Source organism: Nothoprocta perdicaria, unplaced genomic scaffold (genome assembly GCF_003342845.1).
Source record: "Nothoprocta perdicaria isolate Ctin4 unplaced genomic scaffold, notPer1 scaffold_27, whole genome shotgun sequence".
Lineage (NCBI taxonomy): Eukaryota > Metazoa > Chordata > Aves > Tinamiformes > Tinamidae > Nothoprocta > Nothoprocta perdicaria.
In genome coordinates this window covers 3,535,406-3,558,581 of record NW_020455499.1, presented here as the reverse complement: position 1 = coordinate 3,558,581, position 23,176 = coordinate 3,535,406, and the positions used below count along the sequence as shown (strand labels likewise).

General features: G+C 41.8%; 1 protein-coding gene across 1 annotated transcript in view; it reads left to right on the top strand.

Moving 5' to 3' along the window:
- Window positions 1-5,049: 5,049 nt before the first annotated feature.
- Window positions 5,050-23,176, top strand: part of THSD7B (thrombospondin type 1 domain containing 7B) — a 232,648-nt gene continuing 214,521 nt past the window's right edge. Inside the window, exons 1-3 of the mRNA XM_026040879.1 lie at window positions 5,050-5,149; window positions 10,418-10,510; window positions 12,595-12,768. Coding sequence (XP_025896664.1) covers window positions 12,630-12,768 — 139 coding nt within the window. The 5' untranslated portion in view covers window positions 5,050-5,149; window positions 10,418-10,510; window positions 12,595-12,629. The remainder of the gene's footprint in view (window positions 5,150-10,417; window positions 10,511-12,594; window positions 12,769-23,176) is intronic.

The following is a 23,176-nucleotide window of genomic DNA, read 5'->3' as shown; positions in this document are numbered from 1 at the left end:
TTCCCTGCTAGTTTTACAACGTAGGGGAAAAAAAGAATTATATGGGCAAGATTACCACACAACTCTTGTGCTGCCTATGCCAAATATTGTCTGGTAAATCAATTTCTAAAGAAATGGTCACTGCTTCTTTACTTCTGCCATTTAGATTGCAATTTTATTTTAGACTTGTTTGTGCAATTAAAATACTTCTACTAWCATGTATTCAGTTTTCCATCTCTTTCCATCTCTGAAGGACAAAATTCCTAAAGAAGGGTAAAATAGCCCAAGTAATGTGCAAGACAAGCCTGAGAATGGATGCAGATTTTAATATTGAAGGTATTCGTAGGGGCAGTCACAGATATTTTAGGCAAACAAGAATGCTTGTATCTTGAGCAGAGACCAACAAATGAGATTTTATGTAGTTTAAAGTCCATTCATTTCTCTGAGGAAGCTGCTAATTGCTGTAAACCTAAAYCTGCAAAGAGAATTTGGGCCAGCTCCGATTCTTCCTGGACATTTGCTTATCTTCTATTTATATTGTGAAGCACTTGGAAAATAAAACCTAAAGTCTGGTAAGCATCTACCTCTAGGTATGCTTATATGAAAGAGAGCTTTGCAYACTGTTAGGCTCATTCCTTAGTTCAGCTAATTCGGAAAAGTGCAATTTGGGGGAGAGGGGAAAAAAACTCCCCAAGTTTTTTGCAGCATGATATATATTGCTGCTTGTCGTGACTACTGTGTTTTTGTAAGTCTCTTTAAAAATAAACTTTTAGCATGTATTAACAATCACCACAACTCCAGTCAAGGAAAATCAAGCTCAATATTTATTGACAATTGGAAATGGAAGATCTGTGTTGTTGAATAAAGTCTGCTTAAAACACACCTGGCAGCCTCATCAGGACCCCAATTGGTGCCCGGTGCCCAATTGGTGTCTGGATAGATAGATTTTATTTTGCTATTAGTAATGAAGTGGAACTGTAAAACAAATCTGGCTGGTGAATATTGCAAACGTAGGGATTCTGCCTCAGATTAGGGAGAATTTGTGGTTTAGACTGTATTATTCTTTAGCCAAATGGAAACTAATGCATAGCTGGATTAAAGAAACATTCTTAATGCCTTCATTCTGATATCATTAAATAAGTATATCTGTTTCTAGAATACATGTGAGTATTATAAATGAAGCAACATTTTTTGCAATTAAAATTTGGGAGTATTTACAGTATTTACTTATTTGGGAGAGAAGGAGTGTAAGGAAGCCTATGAGAGGGTTAAAAGCAAGTGTGGTGAATAGATRAAATCAAAAGAAGTCAGGTGTATTTAAATAGCTTGTAAAATAAATTTTAGAAGTATGATAAAAATAGGTATAATCATGAAGCCTGACTATTATATATATAACCACGAGGCAACTTTAATTCTAGCATTTCTTAAAATCTGAATTATTTGCAAGTCTAAAACTGTTCTGGTGTACTATTTTGGATGGAGTTCAGTGTGGCTCTGTGCTGCTGCCTTTATCAGCTCTTCCAGGAAAAGCAGAGAACAGAGAAAATAGTCATGAAGCTGAGTGCGGGGAAAAGGAAAATGAGAGCGAGGATGTGCAAGGAGCCAAAGGGCTGGTGAGGGGCAGGGCTGGATACCGAGCTAAGAAAAGATGTTTCGTAAGATTGCATTAGTTACCTATTGGAAGAAATCAATTAATTTGGTGTTGGAAAGAATTAGAGGAGGATTTGAGGTGTAGAGGATTTGAGCTGTAGAGGAAATGGCCCGGACTAGTGGGGCAGCAGGCAGCTCAACTGGGGAGCTGAAAGGGATGTTGGAGAAAGAGGAAAGAGTTAGTTTGAAATGGAAGAAATGAGTCTGGCCGGAGGATTCGTGCAGATGACSACAGCTTGAAAACTGCTATTGAGGAAACGGATACTGGGCTTTGTGGAGCGGGAAGTGGAAGGAAAGTTTGAGAACAGCGTCAAATATCCTGCCAGGTATCGTAGCTGATGCCACTTTGAGCAGGATGCCCTGAGGAGGGATCTGCCAGCCTGGATTGTCCTGGGAGCGGGACGTGGAGGGGCCCCTTGGCTGTGCTYGCAGACACGAGGGGTCGAGCAGGGATGGAGTCGTCAGCGCGAGGCCAAATAACTGTGAGCTGGGAAGGGATGTGCGTGAAACGCMGCGAGCGCCGAGAGGGACTTGGAAGGGGGAGAGGTGGCCTCTGCCCGCCCTTCTCTTGCCTCTCCTGTGCTTCACTGAACCTACCTTAAAGAAACTAAATGCTGATGGTGGTGGGGGAGTGCTGCCACAGGAGACGTTATGTAGAAAATTGTGTTTGAAATTAAGTTAAAAGTGCCTGTTTCAGTGAATGAGGAAATGGGGTGACAAAACCATTGAATGGTGAGGATGTTGTAACCACAGAATAAAATGGGTCCTCCCCTAGAAGCTGAAGTTCATGAAAATAAATGTGGGGCTTATGAGACGGGAATGGAGGGAAGCTGGATAACGGAGGTGTTGATCTGTTTTAACACCGATGGAAGCAGTGTAGGAAGAAGAATGTACCTGGCAGCAGAACTAGGAGAGAAGAGGAGGGAAGAAGAAAAGGAAAGTAGCAGAAAAAAATGGAAGTCTCAGGAGCAGAGCAGCCCAGTCCTGTTTGATCCCTAACAGTGTGTGCAAGAGAAGGAGGCTGAGGAAGGTGCTGCAGTGACGCATCCCTCAGGCAGCTGCTGTGGGAGCAGYGGTGGGATAGAAGATGAAGAGACTGGGGATAGATAGTGCTGCCTTTTGGCGGTGGAGCGGGTGTTCCTGAGACAGGGGAAGGGGAGGAGGTGTAAGCAGTGGGGTAACGACAGGAAAGGTAAAGAAGGAGATGGAGGGAGAGCCAGAATTTGAGCCGGTGGCAGCAAGGAGCACCTTACATGGGTGATTTTGGTAGCCATGTTTTGTGCAGCAGGACCTACAAGTGTCCCATGCCCGAGAAAAAGCTGTTCCTGTGGCGCAACAGGCAAGCAGGAACCATTTTCAGCTAGGTGTTCTCGTTCAGCGTGGGAAGGTTTATTAGTCACCGACCTGTCAGGAAAGCTGAGTCTGGAGCCTTGTGAGCTCCACAGTCAGAGCAGCCAGAGAACACTCCAAGTTACCAGTAACATGTTGAAGCCCTGAAATATGAAATTAACTGCTAATTTTCATAGGTCACGCTCTTTCCCATAAACCAAACTCATCTGCTCTCCCAGGGGGAGATAGAACAACTGGGCTGGCTTCTCATTATCCCTTTCTGTGGCGTATCCTTATTGAATTACTGCCAGGTAGATGTAGCAGATGCTCATCAAGCCACGGCAGGACTCCTCTGTTAATTGAACTGTAATGGGGGTGACAGCAGGGAAGGTCAGGACGAYAGGAGCAGTGATGTAACGTGAACTCTGGTAGGAACAAGCTGCACAGGCAATTGACCTTGCTTAAATACTATTATACTGAGGAATTTTATCAGCTGATATCATTACGATTTTTTTTTGTATTAATACCACGGTAGCCTCTGGGACCCCTGGGTGGATCATATTGCATTGGGTTCAGGGCAAATATTTTTCTCGCCCTAAAGAGATTAGTCTCTGCAATGGGCTAATAATAGAGTGAGTGACTACAGGAGGAAAGAAATGCAAATGGAAAAGATAAGAAAGACGAAAAAAGGGACAAAATTAAAATAGATATCTAGTTTTACCCAGCTGGTTGCTTCAATTGATTTAAAGAGCAGGGTCTTTCTTTATGACTGCTTTTATGGCTGCTATTTTTATTGTCACCATGCACTGTTGATTTCAAGATGAAAACACGTCCATCTTTAAACAAATATGCAGGCGTTGTTATTAATAGCCTTTCACATGAAAAGCATGTCTGGAAACAATCCCTGAAGCCTGAGGCCAAGGGCTACCTGTGTTACAAGCCGTTTTGTGTTACTGCTGCACTCTTGAAGTGAGTCTGTAGGTAATTTCTAGGTAATTTCTTTCTGCAAGTTGGATTCAGAGCACAGTCTCTGCATGTTGGTGTTTGTGCCTCGTTAAGAAGCAGGTTTCAGAAGCAGATTCTTGATGCCAGTCTGGTGGTTTTCTCATGTGTGCGCAGACCTCACTTTGTCCTTTTATTCCCCAGCGTAGCAATGTTTTTTAACCCCCCTTTTAACACATGTTATATACAGGCCAATTTGCCCTGATGGCAGGGAAATCTGTTGCAAATTGGGTGGGCAGCAAAGTGAGCCCTCAGTAACAAAGCACCACAAATGGCGCTTAGCTTATTTTGACAACTCCAGYTTTAATTATTTAAAGTATGTGTTCTTCCATGAGACCTTACTTATACAGGGCATATTCCACAGAAATAATGAAGCCTTGCTCGTGTGGGGGCTCATTACAGCCCCTCGCAGCTGATCTGTGGTCGAGCTGCCGTGTTTGCTGGTAGCGCCTCGCGCCCTGCGGTCCYTCTCTCCCAGCGCCCTGAGACTTTGCGTTGGTGCAAACAGCTGATGGCAGAGGATGCCTTGGAATAACTGGCTGTTTCAGCGCTTTGGAAATGAGTTTTTGAAACGGAATTTATCCGGTGGGTTCATGTGCATCTGCTTACGTTAACTCGGTTGTAAATAGACCGGGGGATAGGAAGTGTGAGCTGCAAAGCAGTGAAGACAAAAATAGAGGCTTAGTTAGTGGTGAAAAGACATTATTATTAATATAAKCATTACGGCAGAAGGAAACTTTGCACATTCAAGAAGCACCAAGCTTGTCCTCTGYAATTTCACACAGCCATTCCTCAGCAGCGCGTGCATTGGGGTTATTTTATCTGTCATCACCAACTGGTGGGGTTCGGTGTCGAACTGCTCGGTACTTCCCCCACACCTGGACATCGAGGTAAAACTGTGGTGTTTTCCTGCCCATCTCCAGCACATGTGTTTGGTCAGATGCTTTGATAAGGGCATGCACCTGGTTGCTCTGGTTGCTGCATGGAAATGGAGAAGGCAGAATTTAAACTGGAGACAAGGCTCAGCTGTTCTGTTCCTGTGGCAGTCTGGGCGCTGGTCTGGGGCAGCCTGTCCGCCGCAGGAGCRGGTGCTGCTGGAATTGCTGTGCCTGGCGCTGGGACGTCGCGGGGAGCGAGTGCCCCAGCAGCAGCTCCCTGGTGTCCTGCGGTGCTTGCAAGGAGGAAGCAGGTGGCCTTCCCTACGAAGTGATTCCKGTGCTTTGTGGGACTCCATCGTGATGTTTTGACCTTTGGCGTAAGATGAGTAAAGCCCATGGGGTGGCCATGGGAGGGGAGGAAGCCATGACCTGCAGGCTGCAGTGCCRTGTTCATGACAAATGATATAATGTCACCATGCAAAAGAAAATCCCTGCAGGAAAAAACATTTAATTTCTGTGATCATCTGYGCGCGCTTTAGCGGAAATGCAAGAAAATCTGCCGCTGTAGCTGCAGCAAAGGCTACGAGGTGGGCTTTGCTTTTCTTTACCTATATTGCCTTATGATTTGTGACTTTGAAATGTGACGTGAAAGACTTGGTGACTTTTGGTTTTCTCTGAGAACAGTCAAGATGCTGAAGTGGGGAGTTTGTGCTGAGTCTGATTTCARAGTTTGCTAGTTAAGGAAAAATAATTAAAGATATAGTTTCAAACAGTATTATGTTGCTGAATGYGCATTGTGTGTGATGTTTTGCAGGGGGGAGAGAATAACCCTCTTTGAACAACAACTTGCAATAACACTTAGGGAAATAGCGTTGGAAGTGGTGCCAGCTCCCTTTCCCTTTGTCATCCTAATTGCAATTTAACAGTAATCCAAGATCTAGGCAACTGTGACTGCAATTCTCAGATATAGCTGAGTTTGAAGGGACCTTTAATTCATCTAGTGCCAGTGCTAAAAGATACAGCAGAATAGCGAATTGATAACGGATTCAAACTTCTAAGCAATGAGAAATGAACAAAGAGACTTTTTTATTTTCAGAGCCATAAAGTTTTGCTGTGACTCRAAGTCACGCACAGAAAATGTCACTGAGTTTATTCCTGGGTTGTGTCCTGCTGGGCTGGCTGAGGAGCGGGGCACCAAGAGGCCCCCACGGGTTTCTGCAGAAAATCTAGGTAATTTCAAGAGCAGACTCTGTAAGTTTATAGGAGTGAACTCTGTTGAGGGCTAGCAGGTGCAAAGGCTTCCTTCACCTTGGAAGTGGGAATGTGGGGAAAGCATAAGGAGAAATATCATTGATGGGTGCTCTGTTCTTCTGCCCTGGGCATTTGGTTTTGGCCTCTTACCAGGGACAGGATGAAGGGCTGCACAGATGTCTGGTTTGACGTGTTACAACTATATAAAGTAAATCTGTAAAAGTGCACAAAATGTGGAAAGATTAATTATAATGAAAGTTTTTGGACACTTCATATGTTCTACTGCTCAAGAAGTGTTGATGCTGAAGGTCACAAGCAGAAACCTATTGGCAGCCTTGAGCATTATGCTCCTGATTTCTTTGCCCCTAATGATGTGAAAAATATCATAGTAGCTTGAAGGGTATTAAGGTAAATTAGTGTAAATTTGAGACCCTCCCAAAGCCCCTGACAGTCGAGTGCAATGGGGAATGTCAAGGCTGGGGCAGCCAGCAGGTAGTCGCAGTGGTCGCTGCTTGGTGGGAAGCCCCAGCTCTYGCAATCTTGCAGTTGAAATCATATGATTTGACATCATATATAGCTTTTAGTCTGGGAAAGTCAAGTGTGCTTCTGTACAAAACATTGGAAGCACTGAGAGGGAACTGGATGTAAAAGCAGGATCATTCCAGAGAAGAGTTTCGCTGTTTTAATTAAAGTGATTCTCCTGATGGAAAGTCTATTCTCTGGTGTTTTTGTTAATGTAGTCATAATGCATCAGTTTGAGCTCCATCTCTAGAACATCTTTCATTATAATCCACTTAGCTAAGTTTATAATTAAACTACTGAATTCAAACCTGCCTTTGTTACATTTTTAGGATGCACAAAAAGTAAAGCAGGACAACTTAGATTTCATGCGTTTTATCCCAAATAAATCAATGTAAATTAAGAAACACTTCATTGGTAGTAAAATACTTTCACATTCTAGCTTTTAATCCCCTGGATTTTCTACAGCTCTAGGAGAAGAAACAAGTACTATCGAACAGAGGAAAAAGAAAACAGAGAGTAATTAAAAGTTTCTTAGAATTAGACTATAGGAATCACTAAATTATCTGAATTTGCAAATGTAACTGAGACAGTGAATAMCTATCAGGTTTTTCAGTAAGTCAATACTGAGAAAATGTGTTTATACATGAAAAGGGACCAGACTGGATGTAGATGAAGCTTCCTCTGCCTCGAGGGGCTGYATCCTCGGAGGGGGAGGCTGGGAGGGGGATGCTGCTCCCATCTTGCTGCTTTCTCCTCCTTCCCCCCAGCCCCAGTGCGGAGCATGAAGGCGGCGAGCGCTGGGCACGCATACGCCTGGTCCAAACAGCCCGCTAATTGTTTGTAATTATCTTCCATATGCAGATGTATTAGCACCAGATGTTCTCTTCAGCATTATTTACCCTCACAGTTATTGTGGGAAATTACCAAAGAATTATGCAGCTTAATATTTTGATTTCCGTCGAGTGACCGCTTACAACAAAAGTAGTCAGCGGCAATAGTCAAGCAGGTCTGTAAATCTGGTGCCTTCACACAGRGTGTTTTCTTTTGGGATTTTAAAAGGCTCCTCAAAGAAGCCTAAATGTCCATAACTGCAGTTTGTAGATGAAGAGGTATAGAAAATCACGCTACTGTTCTCATAGACACAGAGTGAGTCTGCCGAAATCATTGGGAGTGCTCRCAGACTGACGTGCTAGTGTCAGGATGTGACCTTGAGGGGCTTTTCACACAGTTTGACACAGCTGAAAAGAGATTCTAAGATGCCTCTACTTTAATGTGAAAAGTAAGACTGTCTTTCTCCAAAGGTCTAAGTGAAAGACTTGCTAGTGCTTGTTTTCCATCATGGAAATAAGGCAGTTTAGTTTAACTGCCTTTTATTCTTGCATTTTAAAAAAATGGGCAGTATGCACRCAGACATCTGCATGTGTACTTAGGTGTAGGGTGTGTTCATAGTCTGATTTATATGGGTGTGCAAACTGTCTTGTTTTTAAACTTGATGTATTGAAAAGAACCAGCCTTTCCCTGAAGCTGTGTGTGCCCCGGCGATGGTCTGCACCACCCGTGGGTGGCTCTGGGCCTGGCGTCCAGTTCATTTAGAACAGAAGAGAATGAAGTTTTGGATAACAATATTTAGAGAGGTGAGGCAGGTTTTAGTGCTACCCAGGGATAAAGAGTATGCTATAAAAGACCAAATTGTCTTAGAATATGGCTAGKCGCAGGTTTGTGGCGGACGTGGTGTGCATACAGTTACATAATTGCTATTTACTTTTGTGCTAAGAAAATTTATTCATGATTAATGATGCTTATCTTTGTACTAGACACCTGCCAAATGATTTATAGCTAGATATAAGATGTGCAGTTTCTTTTTTTTTTTTTTTTTGCTGCTATTTAATTTTGGGGATTATTCTAATTGCATCATGTGTTTTAAATGAAGAGCACTATCCAGGTGTCCTTGTAGGCATTCTCTTCTCGTAGGAAAAGTAGGTCAGATTTACCTGTGACGTGGAAGGTCATCGCTCCCTGTGAACTTGAGAGGAATGTAATTGATGTAGAACATGACTAAATCTTATCTTAGATTCACATCTGTTTATATTGACTTCTTTTTTCCAAGTGTGCTGATAAATACTGTATGAATGTTGGAAAGGAGCCAAGCTGGATTTTCGTAAACCATTGCAATGGTGCAGAAAGTCTAAAGAAACTCTGTGTCCTGCAGCCACTTACAGAAGCAGCAACCAGTCCAGTTCAATGTGTATAGACCGAGGAGTAAAAATAGGGCCATCACCTTGCACTGCTGGGTGTTTCTGAGCACTTTATAACGTTTCTTGGATTAGCAGTGTGCAAACATCTGCCGCCGAGTGCTCGGCTGCAGCTTGTGGTTGGCTGCAGAGCAGCCTGGAAAGCTGGAAAAGGTTCAGGGAGGCTCTTTTATCCTTCACCCAGAGAAGCAGGGCTGAGGCTGGGATACGATTGCTGGATATTCCACTGAGGTTCAAAATTTAATTAAATTTTGAACTTTTTAGAAAAAACAGGTATTTGTAAGCTCAAGGCAGGTTTATTTCTCTGTAATATTGACGCTATACTAGAATAGTTTTTAATAGCAGAAACTTAAGTTTCTAAGTGAAAGTCTGTTCTTTAAAACCAGTTTTGTTCAATTCTGTCATTAACATCATTAGCAGGGAATAAAATAATGCTTTAACAGCATCTGAAAATTTGCACGTATTGTTTCCAAAACTGCCTTGTGGCTGGCGGATGGGGATGCCCTTAGTTTTCTGAGCAAGATGCCATRCACATGAAACAAAACCAAGAGGACGTTTCTGTCTGATGCCTCAAATGATGAAGATGCCAGGGTCACCTCACTCACTCTTTTACTTTCATGAGCCTCTCTCAAGGCAGAGGTTTGCTTCAGCAGGCTTGTCTATCCTAAAGGATAGTGAATAAATCCAGCTAGTCGGTTTTGGGAAAGAAATTGTGGGAAAAACGTGTATCTTGWACAAATTTAAGCGGTTACATGGATCTAATCACTAATAGTCTCAGTAAAGTCAGTTTTTAAAATAGGATTTTCTTTTTTTTCCCTCTTTTTCTCCTCTGTATTTGCCAATGTACAGCTAGCCATGCTGATGCATTTGGAAACTGAGATGGAACGTAACTAGATTTGATGTGAAGTGCTGGTGGCCGTCACCACGTCGTGCATCCGTGTTGGTGGCGACAGCGCGTGCCGCCTGCGCAGCGGCGTTGCTGTCGCACGAGGACAGAGCCGCTGCCGAGCCGCTTCCGCGCGGCGCCACGCAGAGCGAGCGGCGCAGAGCGGGCCTGGCCGTGCCGCCGCGCTGCAGGCCTGGCCGTGCCGCCGGGCTCTGCTGGGGACCTGACATTAGAAACAGTCTCACGGTGGCTAATTTATTTCCAGTTTTTCTGACTTAAGGGATCTGTGTTGCTGCTCCGCTGGGAGCTGCAGTCTGTTATCTTTGCTGCTTGCCCAAAGAGTGAACATATGTGAACCCCCTTGTTCTGGGCAGGAGGCTGCTCCCCTTGGGGACTTGATGCTGTTTACTGGCCCTTTTAACACCGAGGAGGAGGGAGTGTATTTAGAAAGGAGCTGATTAGCTCTACTTGTGCTTCGTTAAAAATCTCAGCATCTTTATCAGCTATTTTCCTTGGATTTGTCCTTCTGGAGCTGCGGGGACGCGATGTGTTTGCTGCGCTGCCCCGGGCGCGGAGCTGCCGCGCGGCTCCCGCGAGCGGTGTCTGCCCGGCCCGGCTGCCCTCGCGCWGCAGCCACCCTCGCTAATCCCTTCTCTTTCCCCTCGCAGGAAGCCGCTGACTCCCTGTGCTGCTGCCACCCTGGGCAATTGTAATGCTGAGGACACCTGGGGAGTCCCTCATCCGCAACTCCTCTCTGTGAGGTGAGCACTGATCTAGAGGAGCGATAGTCAACAGCAAACCAAAACCCACGTAACTGCAGCACGACGCAGGGCTGCTGGCTCCCTTAGTGTCCACCTTGCTGTGCTTGTGCTGGGGTAACATGTTCCACATAACCAAGGACATGGGGCCCTCGGTGGCCCTTTGCTGAAGGGTGCTCAAAGTTTCCGCGCTTCCCATGGGCGCCTTGCAAGGCCGCTGAGGKTCTGCGTCGCACAGCCCGTGTTCTGCAGAGCGCACCCCGAATCCAGCGGGAAACCCCAAATTAACCCAGGAACACGAGAAATGCACTAAACCTATTAGGTAACCTGCATTACAGTGTTTGTTCAATTTGACAGGTTTCTCAAGTCCTACAATATGCTGTTTGCATAAACCAAAAATCAACTAGACTAGATAACAGATAAAACATTGTACATGCCATTGCATTTGTCATTATCTGATTAAATGTAGTTACATGAATTGATCATGATAGAAAATGCTTCAAAGTAATTTAAATATGGTTTGAAATTGAAAGTTTTCCTGTATATTCTGTATATACTACTTTCAGGTTTATCTTCATTTTCTTATCAAGAACTATACTGTGTATTATGTATTATAACAATGTTGCTTTTCATAAGGTTAGAAATGTAATGAAATTTTCTGCAGTAAACTTTTAATAACTGATAATTTTAATGAAAACCACCAAGATTATGCCAGAGAAGACATTTGTTGAAGGCAGATCTTGCCTCTCTGCTTACTCCAATATGCATGTGACATTTTTACCTATAAAAGTTAGATTAATCAGTAACAGCAAGTAGATGTGCTGAGAATATAAACATGGTATTAATACAAAAGTTATTATGTAAGAAAAACTTAATAGGTAAATTGACATCAGAAAGTAGCTCATGTTTGAGTGTGACATGTACCATGAACATGTCTTGATATTTCAGAACTGTTTGGATTCAAGAAAAGTATCTTGAAGTTAGCGTAAAACTAAAAATTCCCCCTAGGTAAGCAGGTAGTTGGTGTACCTGTGGGTTGTGAGAAACAGAGATCAGAATCTCGGGTTAGGAACTGAAGTTTTAATTTTTTTTTTTTTTTTTTTTGGTAAGATTTGTTAAGATATGCTTTTTAAAATCTCTTATTTTGGAGCCCTCACACTGTGTGTATAAAGTTCGACCCCACAATGATGCATTTAAAAGTGGGATTCCTGCTTTGCGTGGCAGAGTGTGCCAAAGGGACATTCCTCTGGCTTCCTGTGTAGCATGATTTATGCTTTTAAGGGGTTATTGAAGGTAGAATTGTCCCGGGAACAGGACTTGATATGTTCCTGGCTTGATCACAATATGGTTGTGGTGTTTTCTCTGAAGTGTTGGAGAACCTGATTTAAAAACAAGTGCTCTCTAAAAATAAGTCTCTCACAAAAGTGAGACACCTCTCCAGAACGGATTGCTGGTGTGAAACTCAAAGTTCAGATTCATGTCCCACGTTCCAGGTAAATACCTGGGTAATCTGGTTTTCCCCTCCAGGCTGGCTCCTCAGGTACTGATCATCAATCTCCAGCTTCTCTGAATTTGCCTCTACTACTCTGCCTCATGTTGCTTTTGTCCACACTGTGTTCATGCATTGTATGGAGCTACAACATTTCCAAATCTGTTATTTCACTTGTCAACAATCTTAAAATGTAGGACATGGGAATCTGTATTCAGAGCTGAGTTTTGCACCTTGAAATGATTCCCAGCTTTGCTTTAATCTGCCTATAACACGATAATATTCATACTAAAGATAAATCAAATAGCAAAAGGAAGGGACACGTGACACACTGTTATCAGATCCCTTGCCACTTATTTGCACTGGCAGATCTKTTTTTTTAAGAACTTGCTAAAAGCTTTTACACTGTAGGATGGGCCTGCAGGTCCTCTGGGAGCTGCCACACTCTCCCCTCCCAAGCTGAGCCTTTATAGCAATTGTGTCCTTGGTGGATTGGGCACRTGGGGATTATGCACATTTCCAGCACACTGCCCTTAAACCGAACCTATTGCCTTGGTGGTACCAGTCTCCTAAGAAACTTTCTTTTCGTTAATTCYAGGACTGAAGAAGACCAGGGACGGTATTATCTGAATTATGCTTCTGCAACAGAACTGGGTTTCTCCTCACTGGGCATGGCAAAGCCTGGGCAAGTTCTTGCTGTTATTGGTATTCTTCCTGTCCCAAGCAGCTGATCTGGAAGCCAGGAAAAATCATCGGTTTATCTGGAAAACAGGTAAGGCAAAGATATGTGGGCTTATTTGCTGTGCATTTTCTGCATGTGGAGTAGAATACACTTTGTCTGTTCTGTTTTGTCATACTAAGAAATAAAAAATCCTGATAGTGTCTTTGGTTTATAAATTWTAACTGAAAAACATGTATTTTACTTCTGTTTTAAATTAGTAATCTTCACTTTTTTTGCAGTATTATGCAGCAAAGTGACTCTAGAATAGCATTTTGGACTCCTCAGTGCTTTTAATCTAAGAGTAAGGAAACTTATCAGATGTCGTCTGAATGTTCCTTCTTTGAAATACGTAATCATTTTCTTTTCACATTTGAATGAAAAGGTCACACCAACACTTTTCAGAATGAACTGAGTCAAAAAATCATACTCTTGATTCATCTACTCATATTTAGCATTTCATTGGTATATTTAGTGAATTCCTCATGTCTGTCAGTCAGACTGGGTGCCTGCAGATGTGAATGTTCAGGATTGGATGCACACGATTTTTGAAAACTTTATCTTGAAATCGTATTAACACTGAGATCCTTAATGCTAGAAGGAGATAAGTAAGAGATGATTAAAAATGCATAATACCAGACATGATCCATGTACATTAATCACATGCTTATTTTGTAGCATAGCATGAGAGCAAAGACCATCATGTGGAAAGATTTGCAAATTTGGGAAGTGTTGATTCCAGGAAAGTACTTCATCCAAAACATGCGCTTGTTCTAGGGGATTCACTGCTCAGGAATATGACTGCGATTAAAGATATGCCAAGATTAAAAGAAGGCTTGTCCATTTATTGCCAAGCAACACAGTGGTTAAATTTGACAAAATCCACGTTTCTGCTTTTTGGTATGAATTTGCTTTTTTTTATTTATATATATATATTTATTTCTATTTTAATTGTAGTACAAGAGAAAGTAGGRTTGTCTCTTCTGACAGGGTTACTGCAAGTTTCTCATGTTGGCTGCTGCAAAGAGGCAGAGTGCTGGCGAGGTGGGATTCGGCAGAGTATTTCTAAACAAGTGATTTTCAGAAGATCATGTAAAATGCAGGGAGAGTAAACAGCTGCATAAACTGACTTTCTCCAATGCACTGCTGTMACCAGTTTGTTTTTTGATTGAGCATTGAGAGGTGGCTTTCTTGTGGAGAGATTAGACCCTTCTATTCTGTTATACTTCGGATGTGAAATGTGTGGTAGCTGCAGTTTCAGAGGTGTGCACTGGAATTCATAAAATTTTCATATGACATTGTGAGTCTAGCTGACAGTGAAGAACTACTGATGCTTCAGAGATTGATACAGATATATTTGGAACTAAGCCAAGATGGTCAGAGGCTTCCATGGACCTGTGATACTGTGCTCGGGGAAGTCCAATAATGTGTCCATCGTGGAGCTCTCTGGAAGGATAGAAGTGTACTGGATGCAAGGGAAACAAGTGTCGGTTCTTGTATCTCCACAGTGAGTCAAAGAGACTTGAGATCTCAAAACTACTTTTAAAAGGGTTGAATCCTGAATTTTTGTGCACTTTCTTGACACATTTACTGATTAGAGGCTGAAAGCCATGCAGTTATTTTCATTCACACAGCATTGATGGTCTTGTTTGGCAATGAAAAGTATGTTCACCCAAAGCATTTTAGGTTTTGCTAAGGAAACAAAGTATTATTGATGGAGTTAAMGAAGCTGCTCTTCAGTAGTAGTGGRAAAGAAAAGCATTTCTAAATTGGATCTCATTCTTTGGTATTTATTATAAGAAATAACATAACTGGCTGAAATTTATCATCACTGCCTAAATGTTTTTTTGTCTGAATGGAAAATCTTGGCAGAATGGTGCTAGATTATCCTTCCTGCTTTCATGGCATAGAAAATAATGACTTGTAGTGGATGGTTCTGGCTTTGTGTATGTGTTGCAGATTTCATTTTGGAAGCATTTAGGAGCATGTGTATTAAAATAAAATGCAATGATCTTGAAATTAATTTCTAAAGAATGTCAGTTGATAATTGGATAGCTCTTTCGTTGGGGCTGCATATGTGGTTTGCTTATTTCTTTTTCTTTCTTTAAGCTTAGACTTGCATGTTTTGTTTTTCCAGGAAGAGTTAATCACAATGGTGCATTCCTCCTTCAAGAGATTACAGTGAAATGTTCTGAGAGGAAAGGGGTGATAATTCGTACGGAATAAGTGGGTCTGGAGAGTTAAAGTATTGACATAACCTGTAGCTGGAGGATGTTAGTAGCATCCGTATCTAGGGATTCAGAGCATGGAGATACTGACCTAACTTTCATCATATATAATGAAGAATTCATGTCACAATTTCTAAACCAATGTATCTAATACAAAAAATGAATACAGAGCATACTGGATCTACTATGAGGTAGTTTTTGATGTCAAAATATCCATTCTGATAGAAAGAAAACCTGCAGTTGCTGGTTTTATTTTTTTTCCCTTCATTTTTTTTCATCTCGTACCAAAACAGACTTTTATGAGAAATGAGCAGTTCCTCATGGGGGCGGGAAAGATATATATTTTTTCTCTTCTTAATCTATTGCAAGCATGGCAAGTTACTTGCATACATTAGAAAAAATCCTCTTATTAAATGTATTTTACTTGTTTGTGGCCTTTTTCAAAATTGGCTATATTTAGCTCCTGATTTTCTAGAGGATATATTAATATCTAAGTATCTATATACAGGATCTTTTGGTTTTGAGATATTATCAGATACTTATTTTGTGTCCACCAGCCAAACATGAAAGCAATAATTATACCAATTAAATTACTCAGCGACCTTAAGTGGTTGAATAATTTTCCAACACTTGCTCACTAACAAAGCAGTTTTAGTGATATAATCTTGAGAAAATTTAATTGGTTTTAAACCCTTGTAAATTAATATTGGTTAATGTGATATCCAATTAACAATCTGCATATTTCACCGTGTTAATTTTCTGTATCTCTTGTACGGTCCTAACTGTGCTTGGGATTTTTTTTAATGCAGCTATGGCGATGTTAAAATAATGGCCACTCAAGCTTTTAAAACTGAAAATAGAATATTACTACATAGGAATCCTCAACATTAGCTTTTATTTTGTGGAGAAACTCTGAAATGAAGTTCTTCAGCCTAAAATACGCAGGAAATCCTTCAGGTGTCTTATGGCAAAGGGACTGATGATTAGGATTACAAAATGCTTTGCAGAGATCCATAAATCACTGCTGGCAGAACAAACAGCCCTTCCCAGAGGCATTTGTAGCTCTATTGGCAAGTCGTTTCTTGCTATCACTTCTGATGTCTTTAGCTCTTCTATAAGCCACACATCAGGTTGTTGTTTCCCCCAGATGTTATCCCAGTTGAATGATGCATGCACTGAAAAAGGTGAGGAGCAAAGGTACAACAGTGATGTAGCTTTTTAAACTACATTTTACATACTAACTACTTTTAAAAACTTTTTAAAGAGGAAATGTTATTAAAATGCTTTACTTTCATGAAGCTGTTTGGATTTTAAGGGGGAAAAAAATCTCCAAATCTGGCAAAATGTGATTTAATATGGAAATAATATGTTGTACAGTACAGAAAGGAAGAAGCGGTCAATTTAAAACCTAGTCCTAGTGGCATCTGCACCTAATTTGTAATTCAGTCCATGAAAGAGATCCCAATGGGGATGTAGGTCAGGAGGGAAGTGATTACTCTCATGAGTAGGAAGAGAGCTGGAAAAAAGCTGGCAAACTGGGAAATGACCTTGTGATGCAGTTGACTGCAATAGGAGAGGTTTTACCTGAAGAATAACCCATGAATCTTTTGGCCTTTTTAGATTATGACCCACCAAACCCTTCTTCTAGAAGTTTCATTGCCCTGGGTGAGCACACAAAACTTTTACCAGAATTATTGCCAGTATCTGAAAGGGAGTCTAAAAAAAAAAAAAAAAAAAAAAAAAAAAGTTAGCCATTGGTTTTTGATCATTAGTTTTTCTTCCGTGACAATCTGTAATGGCAACGGTGTGAAATCAAGTTTTCATAGAACATCTTCTAACATGGAGGAACCTTTGAACTGCTGGTGAATGTGGGTGAGCCAGTGATGAGCAAGATGAAAAAGATCTTTTGTTCTCTCTTCTCAGATAATACTGCTCTAAAGTCCCCTCTCTCAGGATCTTAATTTCAGGAATACCAAGTGCTAGTTTGGAGGTGCCTATGGCCTTATGTATTAAAAGAAAAGCTTTAGTCTAAAAACACCAAGTGCTAAAAGGACCCCACATCTTTATCTTCAAAGAGAGAGGATTCAAAATTGCTGGAGAGAGATTATTTTGAAGATAAAACTGCTAAATAAGTAATGTCTTTCAAAAAATTCTACAAGGTTAAGAATGGTAATTTTCCCAGATTGTGTTTTGATTGTGTAGCAAATGATCTAATTGTAAGTTATTTTAAATTTTTTTAATGGATGGAATTTTCAGTATTTTTAGAATTGAAATTTAGTGTTGAAATTTAGTGTTGGTTTAATCAAATTATGCATCATCCTAAAGTTCTTCAGTATATTAAGAACTTAAGTCTACAATGGTTCTCTTGGGTCATAGGTTGCAATTGCATCATATTGGCAGCAGCAACAGTTAATAACTTTAAAAAATATTAAGCTCCAGTCTAAAATTAGTCAGAGTTTTATCAGTTTTTAGTTTATCAGACAGTGATATTATAAACTGATAGTGGGGAAGTTGGTCTACAATTAGAGGCTTTCTTATTTTCACTTGAAATTTTCTTCCAAACTAGTTTGTGCCTTCGCTCTTGTGTCACGCTGTTCCTCGGCTTAACTGACTTCTCTTTTCCTCGTAGCTGTTCCTAATTTATTGGCAGAGACTCCAAGCTTCTCCAGTCTCCTGTTGTTAAACAAATCCTCTTCGATCCAGTTTGTCAAACTTGGGCCTTCAGAACTACATCAGATGAGACTCGACCCACTGCTGTTTTGCAGTCCTCGCTAGAAGTGCCTTGCTTAATATATCCTAGGAACACATAAGTGCCGCTCTTCTGGAACACCTTGTAAATAGTAGAACCTGAAGTAGTTCTGATGTCCGTAATCTATTAGCATATTTTCATTAATTAGCCCTTTAAAAATGCTTTAGATATAAAAGATTCCTTTAAAAATAGCTCTGAGTTATTCTAAAACACTGTTTTTTTTGTGGCAGCCAGCGGCTCCCTGGCCCCGCTCGCTCCCTTGTGCTTTCCCTTTCCTTGTCTTCCTGTGATTTTCCTCCCTTGCTGCCTCATATCAATCACTGACATTAGAGAAGATTTAAGGGTGCCTCAAAGCTGAACTCGTATTTCCTTAGAAAGGAGAGCAGTTGTTTTGAGCTGTAAATTACCTTGCTTTCTCTCCTCATGATTCCTGACCCTTTCCTACCCTGTTTTCACCTTTCTCTTCCACACACCTCTAAATTTTATTATATATGCCAGTGATAGACCTGTATCATTGCAGTTCTTGCTGATACTGTATCCTCCTCTGCTGTTACTTCTCTAATATATAACTCAAGCTTGGAGGCAGGGCGATGCATCTGTCCCTCCGTAACCCTTCGTAAGGGTATAACCACATTTTTAGGCCCGTAAGACATCTCAAAGTTAGCGCACACGCAGCGTCCTCGGGAGGTGGATGCTGGTGAGTTTGTCAGGGTGCTGAGTATGAGAGGAGCTTGACGTTTCCAAGGGACATTTGGGAAGCGGCTCCTCCAGCCACTGGCCCCGGAGGGCTGGGAGCCGCGGGCACAAGGTGACTGTGCGGCCTGGTCTCTGCCTGAGGGTGCGCGTGGGCCGCAGGCTGCCGCACGCGTCCTTGGCGCGTGGCTCACGAGCACGTGGTGTTCGTGTCGCTGCCGGAGGAGTTACAGCTGCGGGAGCAGTCGGAGGAGCAGAAATGTGTGTGAAATGGTATCCTATATCCTTGCCTTGAAACTTAGCAGGTTCTTGTTGGCTCTGGTCTTCTGACGGACTCTTAAGACACAGAATCACAGAATGGTTGAGGTTAGAAGGGACCTCTAGAGATCATCTAGTCCAACTCCACTGTTTGAGCAGGGACACTCAGAGCATGGGGGGCACCCAGTCGCATCCAGGTGGGTTTATAAGATGTCTAGAGAAAGGAGACTCCACAACCTCCGTGGGCAGCCTCTGCCAGGGCTCTGTCACCCTCTCAGGAAAGCAGTTCTTCCTCACATAGAGGTGGAACTGCCTGTGCTTCAACTTGTACCTGTCACCCCTTGTCCTGTCACTGGCCACCACCAAGCGGTGGTTGCCCAGGAGTTTTGCTCTTGTTGGGCTTGCAAAACTCTTCCAGTAGTTCTTCTTTCGCACAGGGGCTGCACACGCTAACAAATACCTTTGTCTACCCAACAGCAAGTGTTCAGGAGGCGGTTGTTTAAACTAGATTACACAGGAGATTCACACTAATCTTTTAAAGTCCCTCTTCCATTCCTRAGAATAATAGATTTTGAAAATCAGGTGTTCTTTTCCTTTTTCTTGTTTTTTTTGGTAATACAGGGGAAAAAAAAGTATGTTAGCCGTGTTATCCTTTTCTTTCCTCAATAGTTACTATGGGAACAGAAGTGTGGGTCAGAGGGGGAAATCTGCAAAAGTGGTTTCTTTAAATTGTTCATGTTTCTTTTCTTTCCCTTTCCTCCCTCCCCTCCTTTTTTTTTTTTTATAGATAGCTTATTATTGGAATTGCTGTAGCTTTCATTCAACTGTGGATCGTATTATTGTACATATTTCACTGATAGAAGAAGCACAGTGCGTGGCAAGAGCAACAGATGCAGATTTTTTTTCACCTTTTCTTTGGGGTTAATTTTTTTTAAATTAAATGCAGCTTTTGGGAAGGTTTTTGTTGTTACATATAGGCAGAGTGTTAAAAATGGTCCCACTTTCAGCTTGTTTTAGTGCTACTGTAGAGTTATTCATTCTGCTCTTGTTTAGTGCCCCATCTGTGTGTGTGTGTGTGTCCTTCTTTAAATAATTGTGTTAAAAGTTGGTTTGAACATGGGTCTCGCTTAGCCACTTAGCTGAACCATTTCAATATATGGGAAAATGACCGGCCTCGTTTGGCTCTCATCTCATATAGCAGAACGGTTGTGGGGGAATGTGCAGTTGCATATTGATAATCTCAGYAACACTTAATGAATCTGCCAGTTTCCAGGACTGTGTACCACTCTGTACCTAGAGCTTTTCCTGCTGTGTATGGGGACAGCTCCGCTGTCATCCGCATAGTCTCTTTTTCTTCTCTTTTTTTCTTTTTGCAAGCTTTGGATAGTGTTAGTCAGGAAGTGGCAATGGAGAAGTTAGAAGGAATGAGGGATATTTCACAATAACCCAGATCAACACAGTGTTCACAGAGCTGCTTTTAGTTACCTGCAGCTAGTTGGTGGAGGCAATGAAATTCCTACTTAATGTTATAGATTCAAATATATAATAGCTTCCGTTTGCACGGACAGTTGCTGTTGGGATTGATAGGAGCGCTGTGTGTGAGTCCAGAGGAGGAATGTGGTCCTCRCTCAGGAGCTTGGCCTCTTGCCTGCTGCTTTGTGGGCTCTTGCAGTTCCTTCTGCTTGAGACCTTCGAAGGTTTATGGTTGGAATTAACTCAGTGTCATTCTGGAGAAGAACCGTGATTTAGGAACATGGAGCTAAATTTGACAAAACGTCTTAAAACTTTGGTATTGAAGTTCTAAATATCTTGGTCCTGTGGGCTGGGGGTGCGTTGCAGGCAGTTTGCTGGAGCATAACCTGTTTGCTTGTGGCATGTCCTGGAAGGGCAGCCGTGAAAAATCACTTTCCAAATTAGAACTTAATAAAAACTTTCCTGCTCTGAACCTAAGCCCTGCTCCCTGTGCGATTAGTGGTTTCATTTCTTTCTCAGCAGTTGGGTAATGATTATGGCTGCAGATGCTGCAGCAGTGATAAAGAGGTAGATTAATTTCTCTTGAAAGGGCAGATGTTCCAGGGGAAGCTGGTCGGAGCACCCAGCCCTGCCGCAGCCCTGGAGCCACCTGGACTCTCTGTAGCCAGGATGGTCCGTGCTTGGTTTCTCWCATTCACTGCTGAAATGTTTTGTGCTCTGTGTTGCAGTGCCTTGTTTTGGGGACCTCTCTGTGTCTCCCTAAGGCAGAGTCTGTGGAAGCCTCTGAGGACGGGGCAGGTGCCACCCTGGTCSGTGTCACTGCAGCCAGGTGCCCTCAGAGGAGCAGCGATAGTGACACAGGGCCCGCTCCCAGCGCAGGCAGTGGCAGCTTCCGCAATGTCTTGTGCTCTGTTTGCAGCGATAGTTCGAGCCAGGGCGCTTGCTGAAAACCCCTGACATTGACCATTATATTTTCCAAACAATAAAACAATCTGATATGAAAGACAAAGTCTTTATTTAGGTTTTTGCTCACGTTTTGGGTAGGTGACTAGTAGTCGTAGCCACATGACTAAATCCAGCTCTGTATGATACCCGGTGTGCATGGGGTGTCACCTCTGCTTTTCACAATGCGTGTCCCTTGGGGTTTACTCTGTCMCCCCACAGATCCAAAGATCTTCAAATACCAATAGTTCAGAAATATCCACGTGCATGTGAAACATGGCCTCGTTCTCTATCCTGTGACATTTCCATACATAAATTTTACAGGTGTGAAACTGTCAAAGACAAAAACGAATTCTGAGCTTGTGACATGTTTAAGATCTTTTAACCCCTTAATTGCATTCCTTTATTGCACTAACTAGTTGCTTTTTAGCTAGAACAAGCACTTATTTCTAGCTACTGGAAATTTTATTTTCCAGACTTTGCAGTGCAGGTATTAATAGATGAGAAAATTATTTGTTTTTTAAAATAAAACCTGAAACCGCTGTCTAGAAGGGAGTTACATTAAAGGCAAGCAGCAAAAGGGTGTTGCAATGAAGAACACTAGGAACTTTTCAAAAAAAAATGTAGTCAAATATATTGCACGTAAGATAGTGTTTGTGTAATGTTTTCATTGCCTTTCCTTCATAAAAACACTTYAATATTCTTGCTTCTATTAATAAAGTAATAATGGTGAATTTGGGTTGGAATAAAAATTAATTGGAATACCTACCACTCTGTGGTAAATGTACGTGCTGTAAGACAAGAGTAAGAAACTTCCCTAAGCTTTCAGTATTTTCAATTAAACTAATTCAGTACTTTAATCTTTCTAGTGGATTCAAATATTTCTTAGGCCAAATACACCTACATCTTAATTTAAGCTTTATTATTGTAAAGATTCTTGACGTGCGTTCCCAAATTTCAGCTCGTTGCCTAAGGGTGCTGGGTCCTGCRTGATGAACCGTGGGCACGTGTTCCCATCCAAGTTCTAGGAATTTCATGAGGAGAGGCTCTTCAGGCTTCAACTGGTACAGTTTGTGCTTTTATGTTAAGGAAATACAAATCCTTAAGAAAGGGAATCACAGTCAATGAAGCCAGGAATGTTCTTGTGCGTGAAGGACCTTGCAAAGTACAGTTCTTAAAACCAGTTTTTGCTTTGTAGWTGTTGAGCATGGCTCAGGTAAGTCAACATATGTGTGCAAAAGAGGATGAACCTTCATATTGCAGACCTGCTCTGATACTTCCCACACTTACTGCATTAAGGGTGCAAAATGCTCTCCAAGTGTTTTGTTTTATTTATTTTTGTTACAAGCTTTGAAATGTGGTGCTTGCTTTCACAGGCAGCCTCCCAGTTTTCCATCTTGGGTTTGGTGTTTATGGGCAGCTATTTGGCTGCTGCCTTTGCTAGACCTCTCTTCAGAAAAGCAGATAACTAACCAGAGAAGTTGGAAAGCAGATGGGAAAGTTTAATTACACACAGTTATCTTTAAACATTAGAATGTTTGGGAAATTAAAAGAACGAGTGAAAACAAAAAGTTCTTTGTATTTCCCTTCAGATATTTTAAAAATATTTATGTGCTTCAAAGATAAAATTTCCTTTCCTTCTGGAAGGCGCCATTCATCCATCCATGAAATCTGTTTTGCAGATGGTTGCAAAATACCTGATGGTTTCAGAAATACCTGAACTTGACATTGTTATTTTTGAAGTAGTTAACCTCTACAGGTGACATAAAAATGAAGCAAAGACATAAATGTTTTCATTTATTCATCTTTTCCACTCTGGTTTCCTGATCTTTGATTGATTTTTAAGTAATTGAGTCTGCTTGCAAAGTCCTGAAAATGATTTAATTACTGCAGCCCACAAGGCCCCAAATCGGATCTAAGGCTCTTKGATGCAGCGTGTGGAAACGGGCCAGCGGAGGCGAAGGATGCCGGGCTGCTCGCACCTGAGTCCRTTGGATTATCGCCTAGACAGGCCATTTCCCCACAGACCTGGTCTGAAAGATCAGGAGTTAACCGCAGTTTAATAGTTTAACCTGTTTTACCTGCTTAGTACAATATCTTTGGGATAAATATGTGTGAA